Source organism: Gekko japonicus, unplaced genomic scaffold, assembly GCF_001447785.1.
Source record: "Gekko japonicus isolate JY-2015 unplaced genomic scaffold, Gekko_japonicus_V1.1 scaffold2587, whole genome shotgun sequence".
Lineage (NCBI taxonomy): Eukaryota > Metazoa > Chordata > Lepidosauria > Squamata > Gekkonidae > Gekko > Gekko japonicus.
The window spans coordinates 73,143-96,531 of NW_015172085.1; the positions used below are offsets into that span (position 1 = coordinate 73,143).

Below are 23,389 nucleotides of genomic sequence, written 5' to 3' on the forward strand. Positions count from 1 at the left end.
CCTGAAATCTTCAGGAATTTCCCAATCTAGAGTTGGCAACCCTGTTGTTATCCATGTCAGTGGAGGGTAATGATGCTTTGTATTGGGGAGGCAAGGCACGGGCAATTGCGAGGGCAGTTGCATGTCCACCTGTTTAATGGATTTATGGAGTGTTGTTTAGATTAAACCATGGTTACCACCCACCCCATGAGATGAAAATGGGAGGCAGAGAGAATTAATGCAAGAGAGGAAGAAAAAAAACATGTGAGCCCAAGGGACTTCACCTCTGCTGACTTTGTGACAACCAAAGGCTGTCCTTAGACCCTACCTGCAGGCAGTCTGTGGTTGCTGAAAAAAAGGGAAGGACACTGTTGTTTCCTTCCTCACTGACGAGTAGTCCTTCTTTTGGCCTTCCCAGGCATCAACTGAAGACAGAACCTTGGGCAAGAGTTGTTATGTTCCTGGGGCTTTCCCTCCCCTGGAGTTTCACAAATTTTGGGTATATACTGAAATACCTATGACAGCATCTAAGAAATATTTCATGTATCAAAAGCAGAAGGAAATATGTTTTGATTTACTAATCCACACTTTTTAAAAACTCTCTTAACATTCAGTCTTCAAGATGTAGACATGTTTGGCTTAGGTCCAAAACCATACCCTGGAGAAACATAATTTTTATCCTGCTCTGGTAGTCTCAAGGGCTTATTTTCATAAGCAATGAGTAGTCATAAATTAAAATTTGATACTTTTCAAAATAAGGCCATTAATCAGCATTAATTTAAAACAATAAATACTGTATCTAGCATAAACTTATTTTGTTTCAAAATCAATAGGTGCAAGGGACTTCACCTGCAAAAAAGGAGCAGTATTAAGAGAAGCAACCATAAAACTTGATATTTCAATAATCATTTGATCCATAGTAATTTACATAACATCCAAAGTTTTAAAGTACTATAGATGCCATACAAGAATAGTTAAGAAACTGAAACAAAAGTTCAGTGGCACCTTAAGGATTAACAAGGTATATTTCCGTTAGGGCTGCCAGGCCTCCAGCTATGGCTATGGCAAGAGGCCTTTTGCTTGTGACTGTCGTTACCTGCAGCCAGTCTGAATGGGCAGATAATTAAAAAACAAACACTGATGCAAAATTGTCTGGTAGCAATCTGTATGTACTGAATATTATTGCTTATTGAATGTAATGAATATTTATACCTGACTAGGATGAAATAATGATACACTATGCACTTTACTAAATGATGACCATAAATAGAACACATTCGTTTGTTAAAAGGTTTTTGCAGTGTATATTTATTTGTTTTTTGTGGGGGTTTTTTGCCTCCCCCTATGGGGAGTTTTTTATTGGTTTTTTACATCACTACAAACTACAACTGAAAATAAGGGAAGGGAGAGTACCTCTAAGGAGAAAGAAAAGAAACCCACTATTGACTAAACCCCCAAGAGTAGGAAATCAATACATCAGCTTATTTCAATAATACATGCTAATAATACATTGAACCTAGTCGGTTATGCTAAGTTATTTATCTTTTAACCATCCATTTATCTGTTAAATGAAACCATCAGAGCATCCCAAAGTTACTTCTAGATTTTCAGGCACATTCAGAGTCCTTCAGCCTTTATTTTCTCTTATATTTTCTTATCCTCAATTTATATGGACTTTTGGGGGCCGCCTCCCCCTTTTCAGAGAGAGAGTCCTCGTCAGAAGACACTGAGCCTAACTCGCCATCCGATTTGCTTTCTTCTTCTTCCTTCTTGTCCTATGCTGGTTCCCCCAGCTGTGTTCTCAGTAACATGAGCAAAGTGATCCACCCAAATAAGCATAATTTCCCACCATTTACTAATTTACAAATTATCTATCTTTTTCCCCCCTTCCACAATAGTAATAGATATCTGTCCTTTTATTTTCAAAGACCATTTATACCCAATAAGAAAACAAAAGTTGTACCAAAACCAAACATAGCTTTTGCCTCTTCCTTCTTCCCCATCTTTCAGTAAACTCCTTTTTGTTTTCAATCTCCTTAAGATGCCTTGCATTTTTGTACTCATAACTTTTACGGTCCAAATCTTTTTTCCCATGTTTCAGATAGCCAGTTTTCAGTCTTTTATTCACATTGGAATTCTTTACACCATCCTTTTCTCCTCTTTTCCGCTTTTCATTCTCATTCTTTTTTCTCCCTCGTACTTTTGATGGATGGCTTTTCATTATCTTTTTTTCCAGAAATAGAGTTTTTTGTTTCTTTTTAGCCATATCTTGGAGTTGCATTAATCTCCAAGGTCTCTCTTTCCGTATATACCAACTGATTAGCCAGTGGCTCTCTCTCCTCCTCCTGAGAATACTCGGAGTCCTCAACCAAGTTATGAGAACCTTGAACACAGTCTCCTCTTTTCCTTGTGTTTGGACTTGTATTTCTGTAATTTTCAACCATATTATTACAGGCATTTTTTACCGCTTGCATAATTTCCTTCTGGAAGAAATTTCAAAGTTGTTCCCAAGTAAGGTTACAAACTAGAGTATCTGGGTCTAGCTCTTCATTATCAGCTTCCAGCTCCATTTTACAATGCAGCCACACCTATACTTTCAATTGCCAACAAGCTTTTGCACGTATTTTCCCTTAGTTGCCATCCGACTGATCTTCAAATTTAAAATTCCAACCAACAATAAGAGCTCAAACATGTTTAACTATCCCGCAAATGATAGCAGTTCAAACAGGATAGTAAATATTTTTCTTACCCCCACCATTTTCACACAGATTTCTTCTCCAAACACTTCCAAGCCATTTTCTTATCATTGGATTTAATTCTTGGGGGTACTAAAGTCCCAAATGACTCATTTTTAACTTGATTATACACAGTATAATATCTTCATTGCAATATGTTTCTTGTTTCATGAGCTATATAAGTTAAAAAGGTTGGTCGCTACTAAGAAAATCATGAAAGCCATGTTTTCTCCGCTTCTTCGCTCCTGCTTAGGGGCGGAACGGCCACACCCCCATGATTGCCTGTCGTCGGGGGTGACTGAAAAATCCCCTTGCTGCTCTTCTTCCCTTCAGGAAGTAGAGCGGAGCCCCTTGCTGAGCAAAGGGACCCCAAAGAAGCGAAGTGGAATCGGACGGCTCAGGAGCAGCTTGTAGCACCGTTCCTTCCAGGGAATCATTTCTTCATGCTCGCTTCAACCCGACTCACAGTTCGTTGTTGGCCAACCTGCCTCGCTCGGCATTGGTTTTTGCCCCCTGATCTCCGACGCTTGTCCCGGTCAGCAGCACTCGTACCATGCGGTCACTCAGTGGCAGGATCTTCGGGGCGGAGGAGTGCCTCAATTCTCTTGCATCGTGCCATCGAAGAGGTCGCCCCTCAAAAGCCCCCTGGCTAGGAGCCTTTTGCCAAGGCTCCGGGGGGGTCGTGACCCGTCGCACCCCCTCCTACACGCTGGTGTGCAGATTGCATCCCCAGGACGTCCGGGAGATGCATCTGCCTGCGTGTCACCATCAATCGGAAGTCGCAGTGTATATTTATTTGTTACTAGACTCTCCTAACACTGCAGCTCGGGTTGCTTCAGCCTCCAGGTGGGGTCTGGAGATCTCCCGCTTTTACAACTCATCTCCAGCTGACAGAGATCAGCTCCCCTGGAGAAAATGGCTGCTTTGAAGGGTGGACTCTATGGCATTGTACCATGCTGAGGCCCTTCCCCTCCCCAAACCTCACCCTCTCCTGGATCCATCCCCAATGTCTCCAGGTATTAGCCCAGATCTGGCAACCCTACAAGCCCTGCAGAACTGAACTAGGTCCCGCAGGGTACAGATGTTGTTCGGCAGAGAATTCCACCAGGTCAGAGCCAGGACCGAAAAAGCCCTGGCTCTGGTTGAGGACAGCTAGATATTTTTTGGGCCAGGAAACTCTGTTCCACCCCTGAAGTTCCTGCTGGTTGCTGGCACAGCCTGGTAACCCTATTTTCAGTACAAGCTCTTGTGAACTAAACATATGTGTATACGTGAGCAGTATCTGAAGTTCACATATGTGAAGAAGTAAGCTGTGACTCGCAAAAGCTCGTATATGTTGTTAATCTTTAAGGTGCCAGTGGACTTCTTTTTTTCTACAACAGATCAATACAGCTACACTTTTGCAGTTAAGAAACTGAACAGAATGGTAGTTTAACTGAACTGGTTATTCTAATATGAAGTAGTATTCTTAATTTAGGAGGCCAGTTTAAACGTATATAGTTTTATTTATTTATTTTTATTTATCTATTTTTCTAATTTATACCCCGCCCTCCCAGCCAAGGCATTTAATTCTAGGCCACAGTTTTCTACTCAGCTTTGCATGTGATCATAACTGATTTTGGCAGTCTCGTGCCTAAATGTGCCAAGTCTAAACCTCCTTCTCTGTGCCAAGGAACAGAATAGCCCATCTGTGAGGTCTGCTGGCCATGCATTACACAAGAAGGGGAGAGTGCATGGGTTGTTAAACACTGAAAGGTCTTTGTCTGTATTTTTATAGCAGTGTGATAGTTTTTATTAAGCAGTCCTGCTGCTTATTCACAGTTGAGATGACCATTAAAATTTGGCATGGCATGGTAAGAAATCAAGATGGCAGTGCTGTAAAACACATCAGAATGCCAGTGTCCACTTTTGCAATCCAGCTGTACAAAGTATCTACTATTTTTAATTTCCATTGACATATAATATTATAATAGCATATATAATATTACTATTAAGCATTACTTTGCTCAAGAGATAAAAAGATAATTGCAAGTGCTTTCTGGCATGGAAATCCCCCAAACCAAACCTTTCCCAGTTTCAATCTTATTTCTCCAAAAATCTCATGATTGTTATAGAGCATACGGTGCTAATTTAATTTGTTCCTTAAGCCAAAATTGACTTCAGTATTCCTCTGCTACCTTTCATTATAGCAAGCTAAAACTGTATTGTGACAAAAATGCAATTGTTGTTAATATTATTGTTAATATAGTATCAAAACATTTATTAGGAATTTTATAAAATGTTTAGAAGACCTCTGTCAAAAATGGCTTACCAAGTGAAAAAAAATCTAAAGGAAATGAGGGGATAGGAAAAAGGGAAGAGAGGATCAAATCAGGCAATAACATGCCTCAAACTATAGATAATGAACAAAATAATTAATACGTAATATTAGATTTCTGTAAGATTCAGCCCTAGTTGCCAGTTCTGTTGCATATATGGTTTGGCTTGGGCTATGTTGCAGAGCTTGGTAATATCATGAAAGGTGCATTGTTTTTATACCTTTTTTTAGTGTATTTGGGGTGTTTTGGACATCTGTCTGCTAAATTTTAAGTAACAGAATTTTAATTTTGACATTCCCTCCATGTTACTGTGTTACTGTGGAATATAATATAGTGCAGGCTTGAAGAGAGGAAAGGCAGTTTTGAGCAATTTCCCCTTTCCACTGCATCCCTACCACTTTGCTGTTCCTGGGGAACTGCTCACTCATAAGGCAAGATTTTTGGAACCAAGCTTAGTAAGCCACAGTGAAGGCAAGGTAAAGAAGAGTCCCCAGGACTCTCTGTGATAGTGGAGAGGATTCTGTTTAGTTGTTTGTATAGTGTATTGTCCCTACTCATTATGACTTTCATGTTTCACTTTGAAGCATCAAGCTCAACCAGGGATAGCCCAAAGGTTTTTTGGCACCCCAGGTGAACTGTGACTTTGTCCCCTCCACCTGTCAGCTCGCTGCCATAGGGTCTGGTATGGGGGGTGGGTGGCGCTGCTTGGAATGTTTTTGTTTCTGTTCTTTTGCTGTCTGGGTGGTGCTCTCTTATCTAAATGTTTTATGTATCTGACCTTGGTTCCTAGCTGTAACATCTTCTCTGGGAATGCGGGGCGTTATTTTCTGGTGGGCCCCTTCTTACTCCTTGATTGGTTCAATCACCCCTTTGAACCCTGTATATCTATTCACCCCGTGCTTTATGCTTTAGTCTTAACACAGAATCTGAAGTAGAGATGCCCTGCCAATACTGTATCAATAAACTTTCCTTCTGAAGAAGGAAGTCATTGATTCTGATTGTTACAGGAGTCTGACACCACCACATTCAATACAGGGGGGGGAGAAGAGAAGCTTAGAGTATCTTCTTCGTGGTCTCTGTGCATCACACCTCTGGGATATAGTGCGCCTGTGCCAACCCCGATTGGTATAATGGAAAGCAAAAGGAATTTTCACGCCCACTCCCTGGTTACGTGCCGGGCTCCACTGCGCATGACCACGGGAGGGGCATGTCAATCCTGCCAGTTCTCTTCTGACCGCTGCGCTGGTAGGACTCTCTCTACCTTGGTCGGTAAAACTATACTTTTTGGGGGCCTTTAGGCCTTGTTTTATTCAAGTTTAGTTAGTTAGGAAAGTTTTTTCAGTTAGTGTTTGTTGGACTTTATTTCTCTACCTTTCCTCGGCCTATGGCCGCGCGGTGGGGTTTCTTTAAATGGAGTGCGGCAGTAAGATTGCCCCCCCAGACGAACATTCTCTTTCCTTTAATGCTTGGGGGAGTCGCACCGAGTGAACTCTTGCACCCATTGCTCCAAGTTCTCCAAGCAGACCAGGAAAAATCGGGCTGCTAGACTGCAAGTGGCGTTGATGGAACTCGCACTCTCTCCAGTGACACCCTCATCTCAGGAGACATCCGGACATGCATTGATGTCGACTCCAGCATCGGAAGCGACAATCGCCATGTCTTCAACGTCGACCTCCATCAATGCCGTAAAATCGGTGCTGAAATGCCCGATTCAGGCACAACACTCCGAAGCCCATACTCTTAAAAATCGTAAGGAGGACAAGGATGTTTGGCTTATCAAGCTTAAGAAGCACAAGAAAGGCTCTCGCGAAGCCGCTTCGCTTGATTCAACAAGCTGAGGGCAGCCACAAGGTGCACTTCGGTCACCTTTGCTATGCCCCATCCAGTCCCTTGACTCCGACCAGGAGCTGGACTTGACTCAGATTCCTCAATCACCCGATGTGGAGAACCTGCACCGAGATCGAAGGACACATAATGTCATCCCTTCACCTCCGTTCATCCCCGATGAGCGAGATCGACCTCCGACGCCTATTCCGCCCATGACATGGGATCAACGCCAATGGCAATATTTATACCGAGCTTACCCCTTTTTGGGATCGATGCCATGACTCCCTCATCCCTCTATGGAGTGGGATCACCAGTCTTCCTCGTCCAGAATGTCTCAGTACCGTGATCCCTCCCCGGCACCAGAATTCGTTAAACCCTCCCAATCGAGACCGATAACTAAAGGTCTTCAACCGTCAGCACAGAAAACTCCCATAGATCAGTCGGAACTTAGACCTTCGATGCTGATCCTCCAAGTGTCATTCTCCGAACTCTCAAATCCGTCCAGCTCTTACTTGGATGAGGAGAGTCCCCATCCACCGGTAGAAGCGTCCCCTCAGCAACAAGTCGAGGTTGATCTCCCTATTTCACCATCAAAGGACGTTAAACCCTATGGGGACTTTATTAAACGTATGGCTCACACACTAGCTCTGCCCACTATCCAGCCTCTGCCAACGGTCACGGACTCAGTCTTCGATATCGTACAAATGGACACTTCGACAGCGGTCACCCTTCCCATGACATCGGTCCTTTTGCAAACAGCCAAAGCCCCCTGGACTCATCCTTCCTCTGTATCGATCTCCAATAAGAGGTTAGATCATATGTATAAGATTCAAGAATCTGGGGCAGAATTCCTTTTCGTTCATCCAAAGCCTAATTCGTTAGTGGTTACGTCCTCGACCAAGGGCAAGAGTACTCATTCTACACCTCCAGATAAGGAGGGATGAAAAATTGATTCTTTCGGCAGAAAATTTTATACTGCGGGAGCTCTGGGTATAAAAACCTCCAATTATGCAGTCTGCATGGGACGTTATCAGTATTCCCTCTGGGATCAAATGTCTGAATTTATTTCAACACTCCCAGAGGATTGTAGGCACCAAGCCAGACGCATCCAAACAGAGGGGATGCTCTTGGCGAAACATCAACTTAACGTATCCAAGCACTCACTGGATACAGCGGCAGAGACTCTCACTTCTGCAGTCGCCTTATGCAGATATGCATGGTTACATTCCTCCGCCTTAAAGCCAGAAACTAAAACCACTGTAGAAGACCTTCCATTCGAAGGTGATGAACTTTTTAGCTCCACCACGGATGCAATACTTCAAGAGCTTGACAAAAGCATCAAGACATCTCGCAGCTTAGGGGTTACACCTCCTCCTAAACTGCATAAGGGAAAACCATGGTCCAAACAATGGTCAGGTAGACCATCGTCTAAATCGTTCTCTGAGCCACACTGGCAAAGGTCTCCGAGTCATCCGTCCCGTCCCTGTGGTGGACAACCCATTTTTTTGTCTACCTCTCTATCTAGACCCAAAACTGCTAAGAACACTAAGCAGAGCCTTTGACTCGCACCTTCTCTCCCAACTCCCTACATGCTTGTCTCATTACCTGTTGATCTGGGAGTCCATTATGTCGGACCAGTGGATCCTCTCAATAATAAAAATGGGATACCCGATAGAGTTTTCCCTAATCCCTTCCACCACCCAAGTCATCGTCACACCACCTTCAGCAGTCCTCCTAGAAGATGTTCAAAATCTCCTAAACAAGGATGCTATAGAGCCAGTACCATCAGCACAACCTATAATGAGCTTCTACTCTCGTTACTTTATGGTATTGAAGAGGGATGGAGGCCTCCGACCCATTCTGGACCTCAGGAACCTGAACAAAAAGTTCAGGATGACAACGTTGCAGTCCATCCTTCCACTCCTAGATCTAGGGATGTGGATGGTTACGTTAGACCTCAAGGATGCTTACTTCCACGTTTCCATCCATCCTACCCACCGTCGTTTCCTCCGATTTGCAGTAGGCAGGCAATTGGCATTTCCAATTCAATGCCCTCCTGTTCATGGGCATTGTTGGTGGGATTGTCCTAAAATATTCCCCTTTTGGAGAGAAGTCATCAGACAAATCAATGAGATTACTCTGCTGAACTTGCCCATCAGTCCTGATTTGGCTCTTCTTAATATTTTGGATTCGACGGTTGGAACAGGAGCTCTTAAAGAACTCACTTCAATATTATTGGCTACGGCAAGAACAATGATCGCTTCAGTCTGGAAATCAGCTACTTCTCCAGCTATGCAGATCTGGCATAATAAAATATGGGACCAATTTATTCTAGCTAAAATTACAAATGTCATTCAACTATCAGACAGAGATTCATCCTCCGCGTCTTCTCGCTTCGAATCAATTTGGTTCCGTCTACTTCAGTATATGGCGGACAAGAACATACTTCCAACCAACACTTCTTATCTTTCTTGGATACGCTTCTGATCTAAATTGGATTCATAGGGGTGCATGGGTCTCCTATAGTGGACAGAACTAAATGCAATCTGAACTAACTCGCATGTGATGTTTAGTATGAATACAGGTATGTGGTGTTTAGTAAATATACTAGTGATATGAAAGGTTGAATGTATTATTGCAGCATTGAATGTTAACTGGTGTTTGGATGTATCTTACTCACTTCCTGGCTCAATTGTTGTTCACACTGTTTACATGGTTATTTGTATTTGTTCAAATCTTTCAATTAAAAAAAACAAATGAAAAAAAGAAGCTATTGTGCTGTGAAATTTTAACAATCATGGTGAAAGCTATCAGCTGTGGCCACTGAAATATTTCCATCTCTCCATTATAGTGGGAGTATGTACTGCAAAATGCAGTTGTGCCATTCCAGGCTTCATGTTAACGTCATTATATGGTGGCACCATTTTATTTAATGAGCTGAAAAGCAACACAAAATGGAAAACTAAATGAGGATATTTTATTCTAGGTGGCTGAAATAGCTAAATAATTAAAGACTGAGGTGAAAGCCAACTCATAAAAATATTTATTTAAAGACAGGTATCTTTGCTGAGACGAAGATATTAAAGGATTTAATGGTTTCTTGAGATTATATTGATAAATGAACAAAACTGAACTTTTAGCCACAGAGGAGAGGTACCACCTGTATTGTTAGTGGACAGAAGTCTTAGACTTGCAAGTCCAGATGCTGGTGGAGAATCAATGTTGCTACTGCTGAACAACCAATCAGTATGGGGGTGACAGCACAGCTATGCCTGGTGCTCCTTTCCAGAGCTGTGTACTAGTTAGCCCCATGGAAGCTAAGCCCATGCTGTTCCACAGTGCTGTAACTCTCTCTGCTTTCTTTCCTGGTATAAATGTTGAAGCTGCTTTATACTTACCAGACCATTGGTCTGTCAGGGTCAGCCTTGCCTACTCTGATGGGCAGTGGCTTTCTGGATCTTCAAAAGGTGAGCTTTCCCTTATTTCAAGCTTCTTTGGTGGGATTTAAACCCAGGAAGGACTACATGAATGACCTATTCTTATAGTTGCAGCACACGATACATCACAGGTATGGGTGGAATGTGCAGATGTTTGTGCTTCTCCACCAAGCTCTGCAGGGGTCACTTTTTTTTTTGTTCAGTCGCACAATCGAGCCTGACTCTTTGCAACCCCATGAACCACATCACGCCAGGCCCTCCTGTCTTCCGTCGTGCTCTGGGGTTTGCTTAATTTCATGTTCATTGCCTCGATAACACTGTCTAACCATCTCATCCTTTGCCGCCCCCTTCTTCTTTGACCTTCAATCTTTCCCAGCATCAGGGTCTTCTCCAGTGAGTGCTCCCTTCTCATTTGGTGGCCAAAGTATTTGAGCTTCATCTTCAGTATCCGGCCTTCCAGGGAACAGTCAGGGTTGATTTCTTTTAGGATTGACTGATTTGATCTTCTTGCAGTCCAGGGGACTCTCAAGAGTCTTCTCCAGCACCATAATTCAAAAGAATCTATTCTTTGGCGCTCGGCCTTCCTTATAGTCCAACTCTCGCAGCCATACAGTACTACTAGGAATACCATTGCTTTGACCATACGGGCTTTTGTTGGCAGGGTGATGTCTCTACTTTTTATTATGCTGTCAAGGTTTGCCATCACTTTCCTCCCAAGGAGCAGGCGTCTTTTAATTTCATGGCTGCAGTCACCATCTGCAGTGATCTTGGATCCCAGGAACATGAAGTCTGTCACTGCTTCCACGACTTCTCCTTCTATTTGCCAAGGAGTGATGGGGCCGGATGCCATGATCTTAGTTAATTTGATGATGAGTTTCAAGCCAACCTTTGTGCTCTCCTCTTTGACCCTCAGCAAGAGGCCCTTTAGGTCCTCTTCACTTTCTGCCATTAGAGTGATATCGTCTGCATATCTGAGGTTGTTGATGTTTTCCCCAGCAATCTTAATTCCGGCTTCTGAATCATCCAGGCTGGCATTTCACATGATGTACTCTGCATATAAATTAAATAAGCAAGGGGACAATATCCATCCTTGTCGTACTCCTTTTTTTATGCTAAACCAAGGGGTCACTTTAGATAGCTGCATAACCTCAGTCTAAGTATTTTCTCCATCGGGAAACATATACAGTGTAGCTGATTAACAATTAACAATCCTTTTGGACCTCTCAGTATAAATAGCAATAGGATTAGTCTAATGATTTTCAAATCTAGCAGTCAGAGATCCATTAAGTATCATTACTTTTCTGCAGGAACTGATAGGTGTAAGAATAAGGCACGAGAGTCTTTTAAACAGCAACATTAAAGAAATCTATTTCATACAGGAAATTTATTCTTAATTTCTTTAAATGGATATTGCTGGATGTCCTGAGACAATAGAGGATTAAACTGTCTGATAAATGTTTCTTTACCTAGCGAAACATAAAAATAATCTTGACCTTAGTGCTTCCTTGTGGCAGGGAGGTTTTTATGCTTTCATTTTAAACAGTTTTCAGCTTCTTTGAATTTCTCCTTGTGTTCTGCTCTGAAATCTCGTACAAATACCTGCCCTGATCCATAGCTCCTCCTTTTACTGATGGGAAAGAGCTGCCTGGATGGTAACCACCACCACCCCTTAACTGGAGAGATGGCAGGGCACAATGTTTTGTAAATGCTGCCTGCTTGCACAAGCAGAAGGGTCTTCCATTCATGCTACTTTGCAATTTGCCCTCTCTAGCTGCATTCCCCTTGCTGCATCCCATGTTATCTCCAAGGGGCCTTAATCTAATGAAAGCTTTTGGGGAGTGTAATGCTCTACCACAGGAAGAGGGAAGCAGGTGGACATTCATTCTTAATTCTGTTTTGCTGTGTGGGTGGAGCTGCAGACTGGGAATCTTGCTGAATGGAGGATTTAAGGTCCCCTTCCCAGACTAATATGAACGTAGAAGTGGGGGAGGTTCATGCTCAGGAAACTGATTCTTGTTGGATGAAGGGTAGTTAATTTGCCTCCTGTGTTATCATATGTTATTCTGCTTAACCCTACTGTATTGCTCCCGCTCATTTTACATTTTACAGTTCTAGACTTGCTCCCTGCTGTTTCCACAGATGTTAATGTTAAGAAGACTACAGTAACTCTGGTTTTAAATTATATCTGTCTCTAATATGCCTTTTAACATATGGAAATTTAAGTACATTGGGGTCGAAAGTTATCAGACATTACAGTGAAAAATCAAGGGAAAACTGCACTCTGCATTTCAGTTGAAAGTATATCTGCTTAGATTGTATCTTGATGCTCCTTGTATGTTGATGTCTTTGTTTTTTCCATTTCTTTGGGTTGGAGCCAGTGCTCATTTTTTTGCCACTGGAAGGGCTCTCCCATCAGTTGGGAGGAGATTGTAACCAATTATTTTTGCCACTGCAGATCCAACGTCCATACCCACCACTGTTCTTGGGGTTTTCCTGATCCCTAGGAGCAGAATTTTTAGGGGCTCAGTAGGGTGCAGTTGGGGGGGAAGGGGGAAGTTTCTGTTCCATGAAGAGAGCTCTGTTTATGGTACTTTGCATGTTACTCTTTGTTCTTTGTCATCTTTCCCCTTAACTAATCGGCCCAAGGCTACTTGCTGCCCTATAATCTAACTCAGTGGAGCATTTTGTGGTGCTGTTAGCACAATTTTTTTGTGTGTGAATGGAAAAATACATAGCATACAACAGAAAACCAGTGTCTTATGTAACGTGCACAACATTGTTCCTTTATATGTATGTATTCCTTTGTACCCTTAGGTATGGAAGAAACTGCCTCATTCAGTTTGAGGATTTTGCCAATACAAATGCATTCCGCCTCCTGGAGAAATATCGTGGCCAATACTGCACTTTCAATGATGACATTCAAGGTAAGGATATGTACCTGTGGTTCTCCTTAGAGAAAACAAACTGCCAATTGAGTTATCATGTTGTATGTAAAGACAAAAATTATATTCCCCACTAGGCTATCCAACAATGTTTAGAGGGGCCACATGGAAGGGATCATACGATACCATGGGTTTTGAGCATCAGATCTTTGGTTTTATACTAAGCCAATGTCTAGCACTACTGCAGGAGAAACAAGTTAATGCAGCCACAACCCCCCCCCCCCCCCCCCCCCCACACACACTTTCTTCCAACTCACATCTAGCTCAGAAGATGGGCTTGGCATGACCAAACTGGCCATCTGGATTCATACCTTTGTAACATGGAGGCTAGGCTAGGTCTCTCCTCAGTGAACTTGGAGACTCCAGCTGATGCAGAATGCCAACAGTTCAGTTATAATCAGGAGCTATGTATAGCATGCATATAAGCCCCCTTCTTCAGTCACTCCTTTGACTGTCCATCAGTTACTGGGTTCAATTCAAGGTATTGCCCATCACACCCAAAGCCCCCCATAGTCTGGGTCTGTCATATCTGTGGGACTACCTCTCCCCCCCGTGCTCCAGCATGACACCTTCACTCATCTGAATAGGGCCTTCTGCGGGTGCCAACCCGCAAATGGGGAAAATCAACAACTGCCTGTACACATGCACTCTCTATTGTGGTCTTCACCTTGTGGAATGGCCTGCCTGATGAGGTGAGGAAGGCTCCAACCCTCTTGGCTTTCTGCAAACTGTGCAAAGCTGAATTACTCAGGAGGGCTTTTTACATAAGTAAAAGACTATAGTATAATAAAATGTTTCACGAAGATGGTTTGGTAAAGAGAAAGGAACTCTGGACTAGACTACTGTGTATAGTATGTGCTGTCTGTTGCTGTAAGCAGGATCCTGCTATATAATTTCTGTATTGTGTAGCAGGTCATGTTTATTTATTTATTAGACTTATATCCTGCCCTTCCACATGGGCTCAGGGTGGCTAACAAGAGGCAGATGCCATACATAACAATAAAACTAAGTAAAACAATCAAATTACATTTTACAGTTAAAATCAGTGCTCACAACAATATATCAACCAAAACAGGGACTCCAATACAATGTTTCAGAAGGCACTACTGTCTCTTCTTGATCGGTCTTCACTCTGTCCGTGCTCCATTCCCAAGGCCAATTCACATCGCCACACAGTGGTGGTACAGTGATGGTGGCGGCTCCTACTCAAAAGCCTGGTGGAAGAGCTCCGTCTTGCAGGCCCTGCGGAATTGCATAAGGTCCCGCAGGGCCCTGATCTCATCCAGGAGCTTGTTCCACCAGATAGGCGCCGCCACCAAAAAAGGCCTGGCCCCAGGGGTCATTTCGTAGAAAAAGAGGTGCAGGAGCTCATTAGCATAACTCATTAGCATAACTAGTTTGCATATGCCACACCCTCTGACATCACCGGAAGTGTGTCAGAAAGCTCCACTGATTTTGGATTGCTAGCTATTGGGGGGGGGGGGACGGGGCGGATCTGTGGGGTGGGGGAATGTGCAGATCTGTCCTCGCAGAAGAGGGAGAGCTTGTACCTGAATAAAACTTGGTTTTAAAGGTGCCCCTTGGTTTTAAAGGGCCAGGGGGCCGGGGGGGGGGGCTCTGCAACTTAGCCGGCTGCTTCTTGCACCCACTGAGGGCTGCTGGGAGCAGGGGGTGGGGCTTGTTGCATGTGCCTGCCCCCTGGTCTCTTTACTGCTGGAGCTCCACTCCTGTGCGCTCCTACAGGAAATGACCCCTGCCTGGCCCTAGTCGCAGCATATTTAGCATCTCTAGGGGCTGGGACGACCAAAAGATGTTTTGCCCCAGACCGTAGTGCCCTTGGGGGAATGTATGGGGAAAGGCGCGGTCCCTTAGGTAAGCTGGACCCTGGCCATGTAAGCTGGACCTGGCCAAACATAACTAAACGCCTGTTTCTCCCATCACCATAACTTTTAACTATATATTATAATCAAATCATTTCCCTCTATGAACGATGTTAATTTGTTAATGCTTATGCTTTGTCCCAGCTTGGTTGCAGCTCTGTTTTCAAATTTCTGCAAGTCAAGCCTTATTACACTGTTTTTGGAAGCCCCATTCCTATTGTGTTAATTGTCTCAGACTATGTAATCTGCCTTAAATCCCAGTGAGAAAGGCAGACTAAAAGTGGTATAAATAAAAAATAAATGAAATGTGAGTTCAGCAGTTCTGAGAAATGCTATGTAAAAGAAATAAACAAAAAATGCCTGCCTATTCAGTACTTACATTTAGGATAATGCGAATATAATTAAAAGGGGAAAGTATTGGTAGTAATAGCTTTATCTGATCTGCTTGTGTCAGGGTTGCCAGGCGTGATCGTTACACTGGGGGGGAATTTGGGGGGTGGTCCGGGAGTGGGCGGGGATGTCCCTGACACAATGACATTGTGCAGAAATGATGCCATAGCGTCAGTGTCAGGGGGTGACGCTCTGCTTTTTGGGCAAGCTTTATTGTTAAAATTGGATTCAAACAGAATAGAAAAATTTAATGTATATAATATAAAAAGATACATGTATTTATTAGCAAAGAATTAAAAAAAAACATATAAGGGCCCAATCACACCTCATGTAAAAATACCAAAATCTTACACACAAGGGCCAATGGACTCGACCCGACATGTTTTGGCCTGTATAGGCCTTCTTCAGAGGCCAAACATAATGAGGAACAAGTTGGCTTATATCATAATACAATACAATTACACAGTTATGCAACATGGATACAAAATAGACCAGAAAAGAATTGCTGTGAAAATTTTTTTAAAACGTCTCTAAAATTGGATTCAGACCATAGAGTTTTACCCCAAAAGCAGAATGTTGACAATGCGATGATGTCACTTCCACATGATGTCATCTCATTGGGAATGTCACTGTGCAATGTTACTGTTTAGGGTGGGGCTTCCCCTGCTATTCAGCTGGCCGGTGGCGGGCAGAAGCTGCCAAAATCGGGGGAACCCCCAACCAGACCAGGGGTCTGGGAGCCCTAGCTTGTGTGTTGTGGATAGAAGAGCTAAAATTCAGGGATAAAGTACAGGTGGTTTATACATGGTGGCTTTCCAGGAAACTTGTACTAATTTTCCTGCAGTCTGGATTCTGAATATGGCAGCCCTGTCTGTTTCCTAATGATAGCGGAGGTTGCTAAATTATATGCTCCTTCTGGTATTCATTATGCATTAAATCAGAGTCTCTGATTGTTTCTGGCAACAAAGATGTAATTACATTTTAAAGGCATTAATAGTTTTAAGTATATGTCTTATTATTAGTCTGTTTTGTAAAAGTTTTCTAGAATTTCTGGCTATACATTTCATGTGTTCTAAAAAGACCAATCGTCATCTGAATAGAGAGACAAATAGTGATGATTGTTCCTGTTTTTACTAACTCTCATAATGCATGTTGACAGGCTTTTCTTGCATGTGATCCATGAGACTTGACATTAAGAAATGAACTTGAAAACAAAGCCAACTGTTTTATTATATTAATGAAAATTACTGTGAAGAGATAGCATAATTAAGCCATCTGGATTCTGTATATCCCAGTACACGTTTTATTATGCATGATTCATTCTTTGACTTGTTTGCTGAATTCGTTTTCAGTTTCTCACACTCCTGTTTCATATCTCATTTTCAGTATTTCCTACATATGTCTTTCAAAATCTGATAATTGTTGTCTACATCATTTTTTATGCCCCCCGTAGGGGATTTTTTATTGCATTTTTAATAAACTACAACGAAATTAGGGAGGGGATCTACAAACTATAGGAGAAAGTAAAGACAACCCACTAAAAACCCAAGAGATGGTGGTCATACATACTGCTTAACAAGTTAGCTTTTAACTCAACATTTGATTCCAATTCATTGAATGTGGTCATCTGATAATCTATTAATACTTAAGTAAAAATTTAAACACCACCGTATCTGACTTCTTAAAGAATGATAAAAGAATTACTTATAACAAAACATTGTAAGAGATTTCAGAGTGCAATAACATCTCATTTTTTATACTTTTTCTTTCTCAAGTCTTTGGGGCTGCCGTCCCCAGTTTAGAGCCTGAGTTCTCATCTGAAGATGCCACTGCTTCCTCTTCTTCACTTTCTTTAGTGCTGCCTTCTTCCTCCTTTTTCTCCTGCTGGGCGACTATGTTGATGCAGAAATTCATGTGCCTTTTCAACAGAGTCGATTTTTTCTTTCTTGTCCATAAATTTGAAGATTGTGCCTTCGGGTACAATCCATCTGTAGGGGATGTTGTTCTTCTGTAGCAATAAAACCCAGCCTCTGTATTTTCTTCTTTTCCTTCTTATTTCAAATGGGATGTCCTTCAACACTTTTATTTCTTTTCCTTGACTTTCAAGGTAGTTCCATTTGTCGCTTTGAGAATTTTATCTCTCACTTGTCTTCTGAAGAATCTTATAATAACTTCCCCTGGCAGATTATTCTTTCTTGTAAAATCTGAATACGACCTATAGATCGTATCAATTTCACTTTGAAGTATGTCTGCTTTTATATATGTCATAGGACCTAAAGCCTCACTCATAATCTGCTTCAGATTCTCCCCCTTCTCTTCCGGAACACCTTGAAATCTTAGAACATAGCTTGCTCTTTCCATTTCTACCTGTAACAAATGAGACTCCTCCGTTTGTCTCTTTTTCTCCATCACCTGCAGTTGTTTTTTAAGCTTCTTGGTGTTGGCATCCACTTCTTTCAGTTCTTGCTCAGTTTTATCTGGTTTTTTTAGCTATCTCAGTTAGTTGGGTTTGCTGTGTGTCGAACATGTGGTGCAATGTCGTGACTTGTTCCAGCAGAGGGTGCAAAGCTTCAGTCAACATCTTTTGCAGCTCTGTAGTTGTGTCCTGTCTAGGCACAGAACTCGCTGGGCTGGCAGTTCTGGCAAAAAGCTTAGGTTTCACTTGCTTGTCTTTCTCATCCTTCCTCGTGGGCACCATGTTTGGGAATTGTTTACTTTTTATAAAAGTTATTGCAGTCTCTGGTACTCTTAAATCCACCTGGCAAGTTCTTAAATGCTCTTTATTTCAATCCGTCTTGCTTCATTAGCCCACCCCCCTTTTCGTAGTAGCTCAAAGTTCACTTAGTTTTTCTTAGTGGGGGAGAGTTCCCTCCTCCCCCTCACTTTCAAAGGGGAGGTTTTTGGCTAGTTCTTTGGTGTTTCTCGCTTAGACATTAACTCACATTTCAACGATAAGTCCGCTTTTGTTTTCAATTTGTCTGGCCACCAAATGCTTGCTCTGGTGTGCGATTTCTAGTTCCCATTTGGGACGCTCTGCAGTGGGACCTTCGTGGCATGGAATAGCCCCCCTTTGCCGCCAGGGTCGCTGGGGGAAGGGCTCTCTAACACCCCATGGCTGGGAGCCCAACATAAGGGCTCTGGGGGTGGCGTGCACAGTCGTGCCCCCTCCCATCCGCAGGCTCTGACGGCCATCTCCCGGAGCTGTGGGAGAAAGCGACTGCCATGTCGAATGCTGAAATCTGGAAGCCCTTGTCTACATCATTGACAATAATAGTCACTTGCAGTAAAACTTTCTGTAATAGTTAGATCAAGTCTGTCAGTCTGTCTGTAGCAGTAGAAAAGAGCAAGAGTCCAGTAGCACCTTAAAAACAAAAAGACTAACAAAATTTATGGCAGGGGATGAGCTTTTGTGACTTACAAAAGCTCATTCCCTGCCACAAATTTTGTTAGTCTTTAAGGTGCTACTGGTGGACTCTTGCTCTTTTGTACTGTAACAGCTAAGTGGCTGAATGTATCATAAGATATTAACAGTGAAATACTAAAAGCTGGTAGGGTGCAGTTGTTAAAGTACTTATTTCTAGAACACAGCCAATTATTTCTCTTTAGCTGCTTTAGAATGAGCAGTCATAGGGATGCCAGCCTCCAGGTGGGACCTGGGGATCCCCTGGAATAACATCTTATCTCTAGACTACAGAGATCAGTTCCCCTGGAGAAAATGGATGCTTTGGAGAGTGGACTCCGTGGCAGTGTACCACACTGAGGCCCCTGTCCTCCCCAGGCTCCATCCCAAGATCTCCAGGAATTTCCCAAAATAGATCTGGCAACCTTTTCCCCCATCCCCCGCCAGGGTGGACCTGACAATCCCAAACAGTTGGAAGATTCCAGTTTTGTGGGAACTGTACTCCAGTAATAAAAAACTCGGCTTTCATCTACCAAATATGTTGTCAGATGGACCATAAGACCTTTACATTCTTCTTTCTCTTTTCCCTGTGCAAGAAGAAGGAAGGGGATGGTTGAATGGAGAGGAGCTGTGTGGGGGTATTGGATGACATAGTGGGTTTTTTTGGAGAGAGCTTATTTTAAGGGCATTTGTATTCAATCACAATTTTTTCATCCTTTAATTCTTCTCAAAACAGTGTGTTCCCCATTGTTTTTATAATAAGATATTGTTTTACAGTGTAACTAAAGTTATTTTATGAGTTTGATCATACTGAAGCTATTACTTGAGTAGTTTCCAGTTATATTTCCAGTATATTTACCCCCTAGCATTCTTTATATTCCATTATGTTCACAAAGGTAATATTTTCCTACACATTAGGCACTGAATCAACACTTCAATGCCAATTCAGTAATTCTATTGCCTTTGTAAGACTCCTGCATCTGTCATACCCAAAGGAAACCTCTTCTGATTTCAACAGACGTGCTATTGAAATCTATAAAACAGGTCTTTTAAAAAGAGAATAATATAGGCCATATGATTTCAGATTGTTATTACACTGAAGGAATACTAATGCATTTTAAATAAGCTTCAAAGCAATATAAGAATTTTAAGTAAGTCATAGCCAATAATGTTGGATGTTCTTGAGTTTAGTTTTAGTAAATTTTAGCATAACGTCCTTCTTTCTTTGCTCTTTTAACTCTTTTAAAGCTCATAAAACATGAAAAGCCCATTTTACCACAAAGCATCAGAATGTTCTGATAATGAAAGGCTGGCTCCAGAGGAGTTCTTGCACAGACAGGCTTCCCCCTTTTCTAGAGAGGTTCCTGATATCCTTGTATTCCATCTTCACCTGCCCTCTTCTCTAGAATGCTACACCCTGCACAGCTCCTGAGCATTCTTTGACCCTCAGAGGGGACTTTTAGGAGGGTACAGCTCCTGCAATAGGAAGGAGATGACACGAAAGCCCTGCTGCATGAACAGTTATTTTTGCTGTGCCCTATATATGTCTTTAAATGATTGGAAGTGTTTGTGTGTGTGCTGCTTTTTAATTTATTTTTCAACTAGTGCTTTATGAGTTTTTATGCATTATAGTTCAATAGCAAAATAAAATGGAGCTATTAAGGAGTCAGGACCGTCAAAAATAAAATTTACATAGGAATGGAGTGGGATCAGCATTTTGGTTCTTCTCTTCTGGTAGCACAAATGTATTTCAGTACTCATCAGATTCCTTTTTGTATTTCAGGAACAGCTTCTGTGGCTGTTGCAGGTCTGCTCGCCGCTATTCGCATCACTGGCAACAAACTGTCAGATCAGAAAATATTGTTCCAGGGAGCAGGAGAGGTAAAGCATTCAAATATGTCTATTACGAAATCACTTTCTTTCTTCTTATTTTATTTTTGAACAAAGATAAGTATTTGGCCAATATGTGAAAGCCGAATTACACTGTCTTTAAATTTCCTTATGTATGAACCTCTGATAAACTGTTCTTTTGTTGATTATTTCCCCACCTTTTCTCCAAGGAGCTCTGATTATGGGTATTGCTGTTCCACTGTTGGGATTGAAAATAAAAAAGCACTAGGCTGGGAGAGAGTGACTGGTCAACCAGTAAACTTTATGGCCCAAGTGGGAATTCAAATTCCAAAGTTCTTGTTCATGACTAGCACTTTGTAAACACTCTGCCGTAAATGGCTATCCAGTAGCAAATCTTTATTTTCATAAAAATTAATTTTAATATTTAAATAAATGACTTCAGTTTACATTTTTAAGTATCTCTACTTGAGCTCTTGCTGTTTCATATACATTTTACACTGTATTCCTGTGTAACTTCCCTTTACCACCATAAAATTTCACATGAGCCTAAAATACATGTGGGAAGAACGGTAATTAATGTAATTATTTCTTCATATAAGCTGAGAACAAATCAAAAGGTATGGGGCGCTCATTGGGCATGATTGACTTGCACTGTAGAGGGCAGAAGTTCACACTTACAAAGTAAAGAAAACCTTGTTTTCCTGCCATCCCCTGCCTAGGCATGGGATACAAGGGGGGAATGGGGGACTTTTTTGAAGCCATTCTCTCTGTCACACAGTATAAAAATTTAGTTGGAGTAAGACAGAAGAGAGGAACTCTGAATTGTACAACTGTTTGCATATAACACTGTTGGGAAGATCCTAGGAACCGTGCTGATAAAATCCCTGTGCAAACATCCCCACTTTCATGTTATTCTAGCCTTTTCTATACAATATTATAAGTAATCAATAATATTAGTTTGTTATTTGTAATCATTTGTAATTGTGGTCAATACACAAATTTTATAGGATGGTTTTACCCTAATGGCAACTGTTTAATATTTTATGCCAATAAAAGGTATTTGTTTGTTAAATTGTGGTCAATTGATATCAAAAGGGGTTGGAGCATAAACCTTATTATTTGACCTGTTTATATACTCATTATTTCCTCCCCTTCTCATTAAGGCAGCTCTGGGGATAGCCAATCTTGCTATTATGGCTATGGAAAAGGAAGGGACACCGAAAGAGGAAGCCATAAAAAAGATATGGATGGTGGATTCTAAAGGATTAATAGTAAAGGTAATGCAGATTTATCCTTACTATAACAATACACATTTAAAGTGTTTTGTTTATTGTGTGCAGCAAAGGACTGAAGCAAAATATATTAGTTGCAGTCTTGCATCCAGTTACATGTGCATAGGACACATGTCTTCCTTTTTTATAATACTTAGATGTGTAAAATTTGGATACCAGTAAAGCTGTCATTGGAACTGGTGACTGCTGGCAGTGGAATGATTGTAAATAGTTAATTCCCTTTAGGAATTATGGTCCTGTTGGATAAATTCACTGCTTGTACTTTTTGCATTATCTGGACTTTTTTTTTTTAAAAAAATGTTCTTTAAAATGAATAATAATGACAGAGTGAGATGAGATGGTAGAAGATGTGCTGTTTTGTATGCTTTGGTCCATAGGATAATATAGGATAAACAAACAATAGTCAAGATGGTGGCCAGTGTGGAGTATGGACTCTGAGCTCCGCCGAGTTATAGTAGTTTACTTCTGTCAGCAAGCTGCCATTATGTTTCTATGACCTCTGTGTACATATCCTTCCCCTGTTGCACCCGGCTTGTTATTCTGCTTCTATGCTGGAATGCCTAAGATAATCTACTGGAGGGTTTGTGGAGGAGAGGATGCTGTAATGCTTGCCACTGATTATCGCTTGGGAACTGCACCTGTGTTTTGTCTGATGTTCTGCCTGGTTCTCATGGACTGGGCGCGCAACCGTTTCTTTAGCCCGCCAGCGGGAATGTTATTCATTGGATCTGTGTCTGTTTGAATTTCCTTTATTATGCTTGCCCTACCTGTGTATCCCCAGTTCTAACAAAGAACGTGTTTGAGTGTCTTTCCAACGCTTTGAAATAAATTTTGCTTTTCTTGAAAACGTGGATTTATTCTCGATGCTTGGGGAGCCAACATATTGTTAGAACTCTCTTTCTCCTATCGTTCCGAATCTGGCAAGATCATGAGCGGGACTGAGGGAGATCTACTTAAAACGGAGGGGGACTCGGGATCGGTCCCACCTACCTCCGCTCCTTTGGTGTCTACGACTGCAGCCTCGCTGGAGGGTGCCGTGGGGGGAACGTTTCCCCGCTTACCTGCGCACCTGTCTTGGCCGCCTCCAACCCCTTCGCATTGGGGCCCGCGGAAGACCCAGGCGCAGGATGATTGGGCTTTGTATAACACACAAGGCACCCGGGAAGTGTACTCCCGTCGAGGTAGCGGACTTCGAGAGAGCCTATTTGACAAAGGTTTGTTCCCGGAGCCGGGAAGTTCGGGCGAGACGGGGAGTTCCAGACGAGACCTCGAAGACTGGATGTACGAACCGTTGGGTGAGGGAGCCGGTGCTGGCCTCCAGGGGTCTGAAGACTATGA

General features: G+C 42.2%; 1 protein-coding gene across 1 annotated transcript in view; it reads left to right on the plus strand.

The window, feature by feature from the left end:
• Positions 1-23,389, plus strand: part of ME1 (malic enzyme 1, NADP(+)-dependent, cytosolic) — a gene marked incomplete at its 5' end in the record, with an annotated part of 142,150 nt that overhangs the window by 62,154 nt on the left and 56,607 nt on the right. The window contains 3 exons of the mRNA XM_015420899.1: positions 13,111-13,220; positions 20,692-20,789; positions 21,923-22,036. Coding sequence (XP_015276385.1) covers positions 13,111-13,220; positions 20,692-20,789; positions 21,923-22,036 — 322 coding nt within the window. The remainder of the gene's footprint in view (positions 1-13,110; positions 13,221-20,691; positions 20,790-21,922; positions 22,037-23,389) is intronic.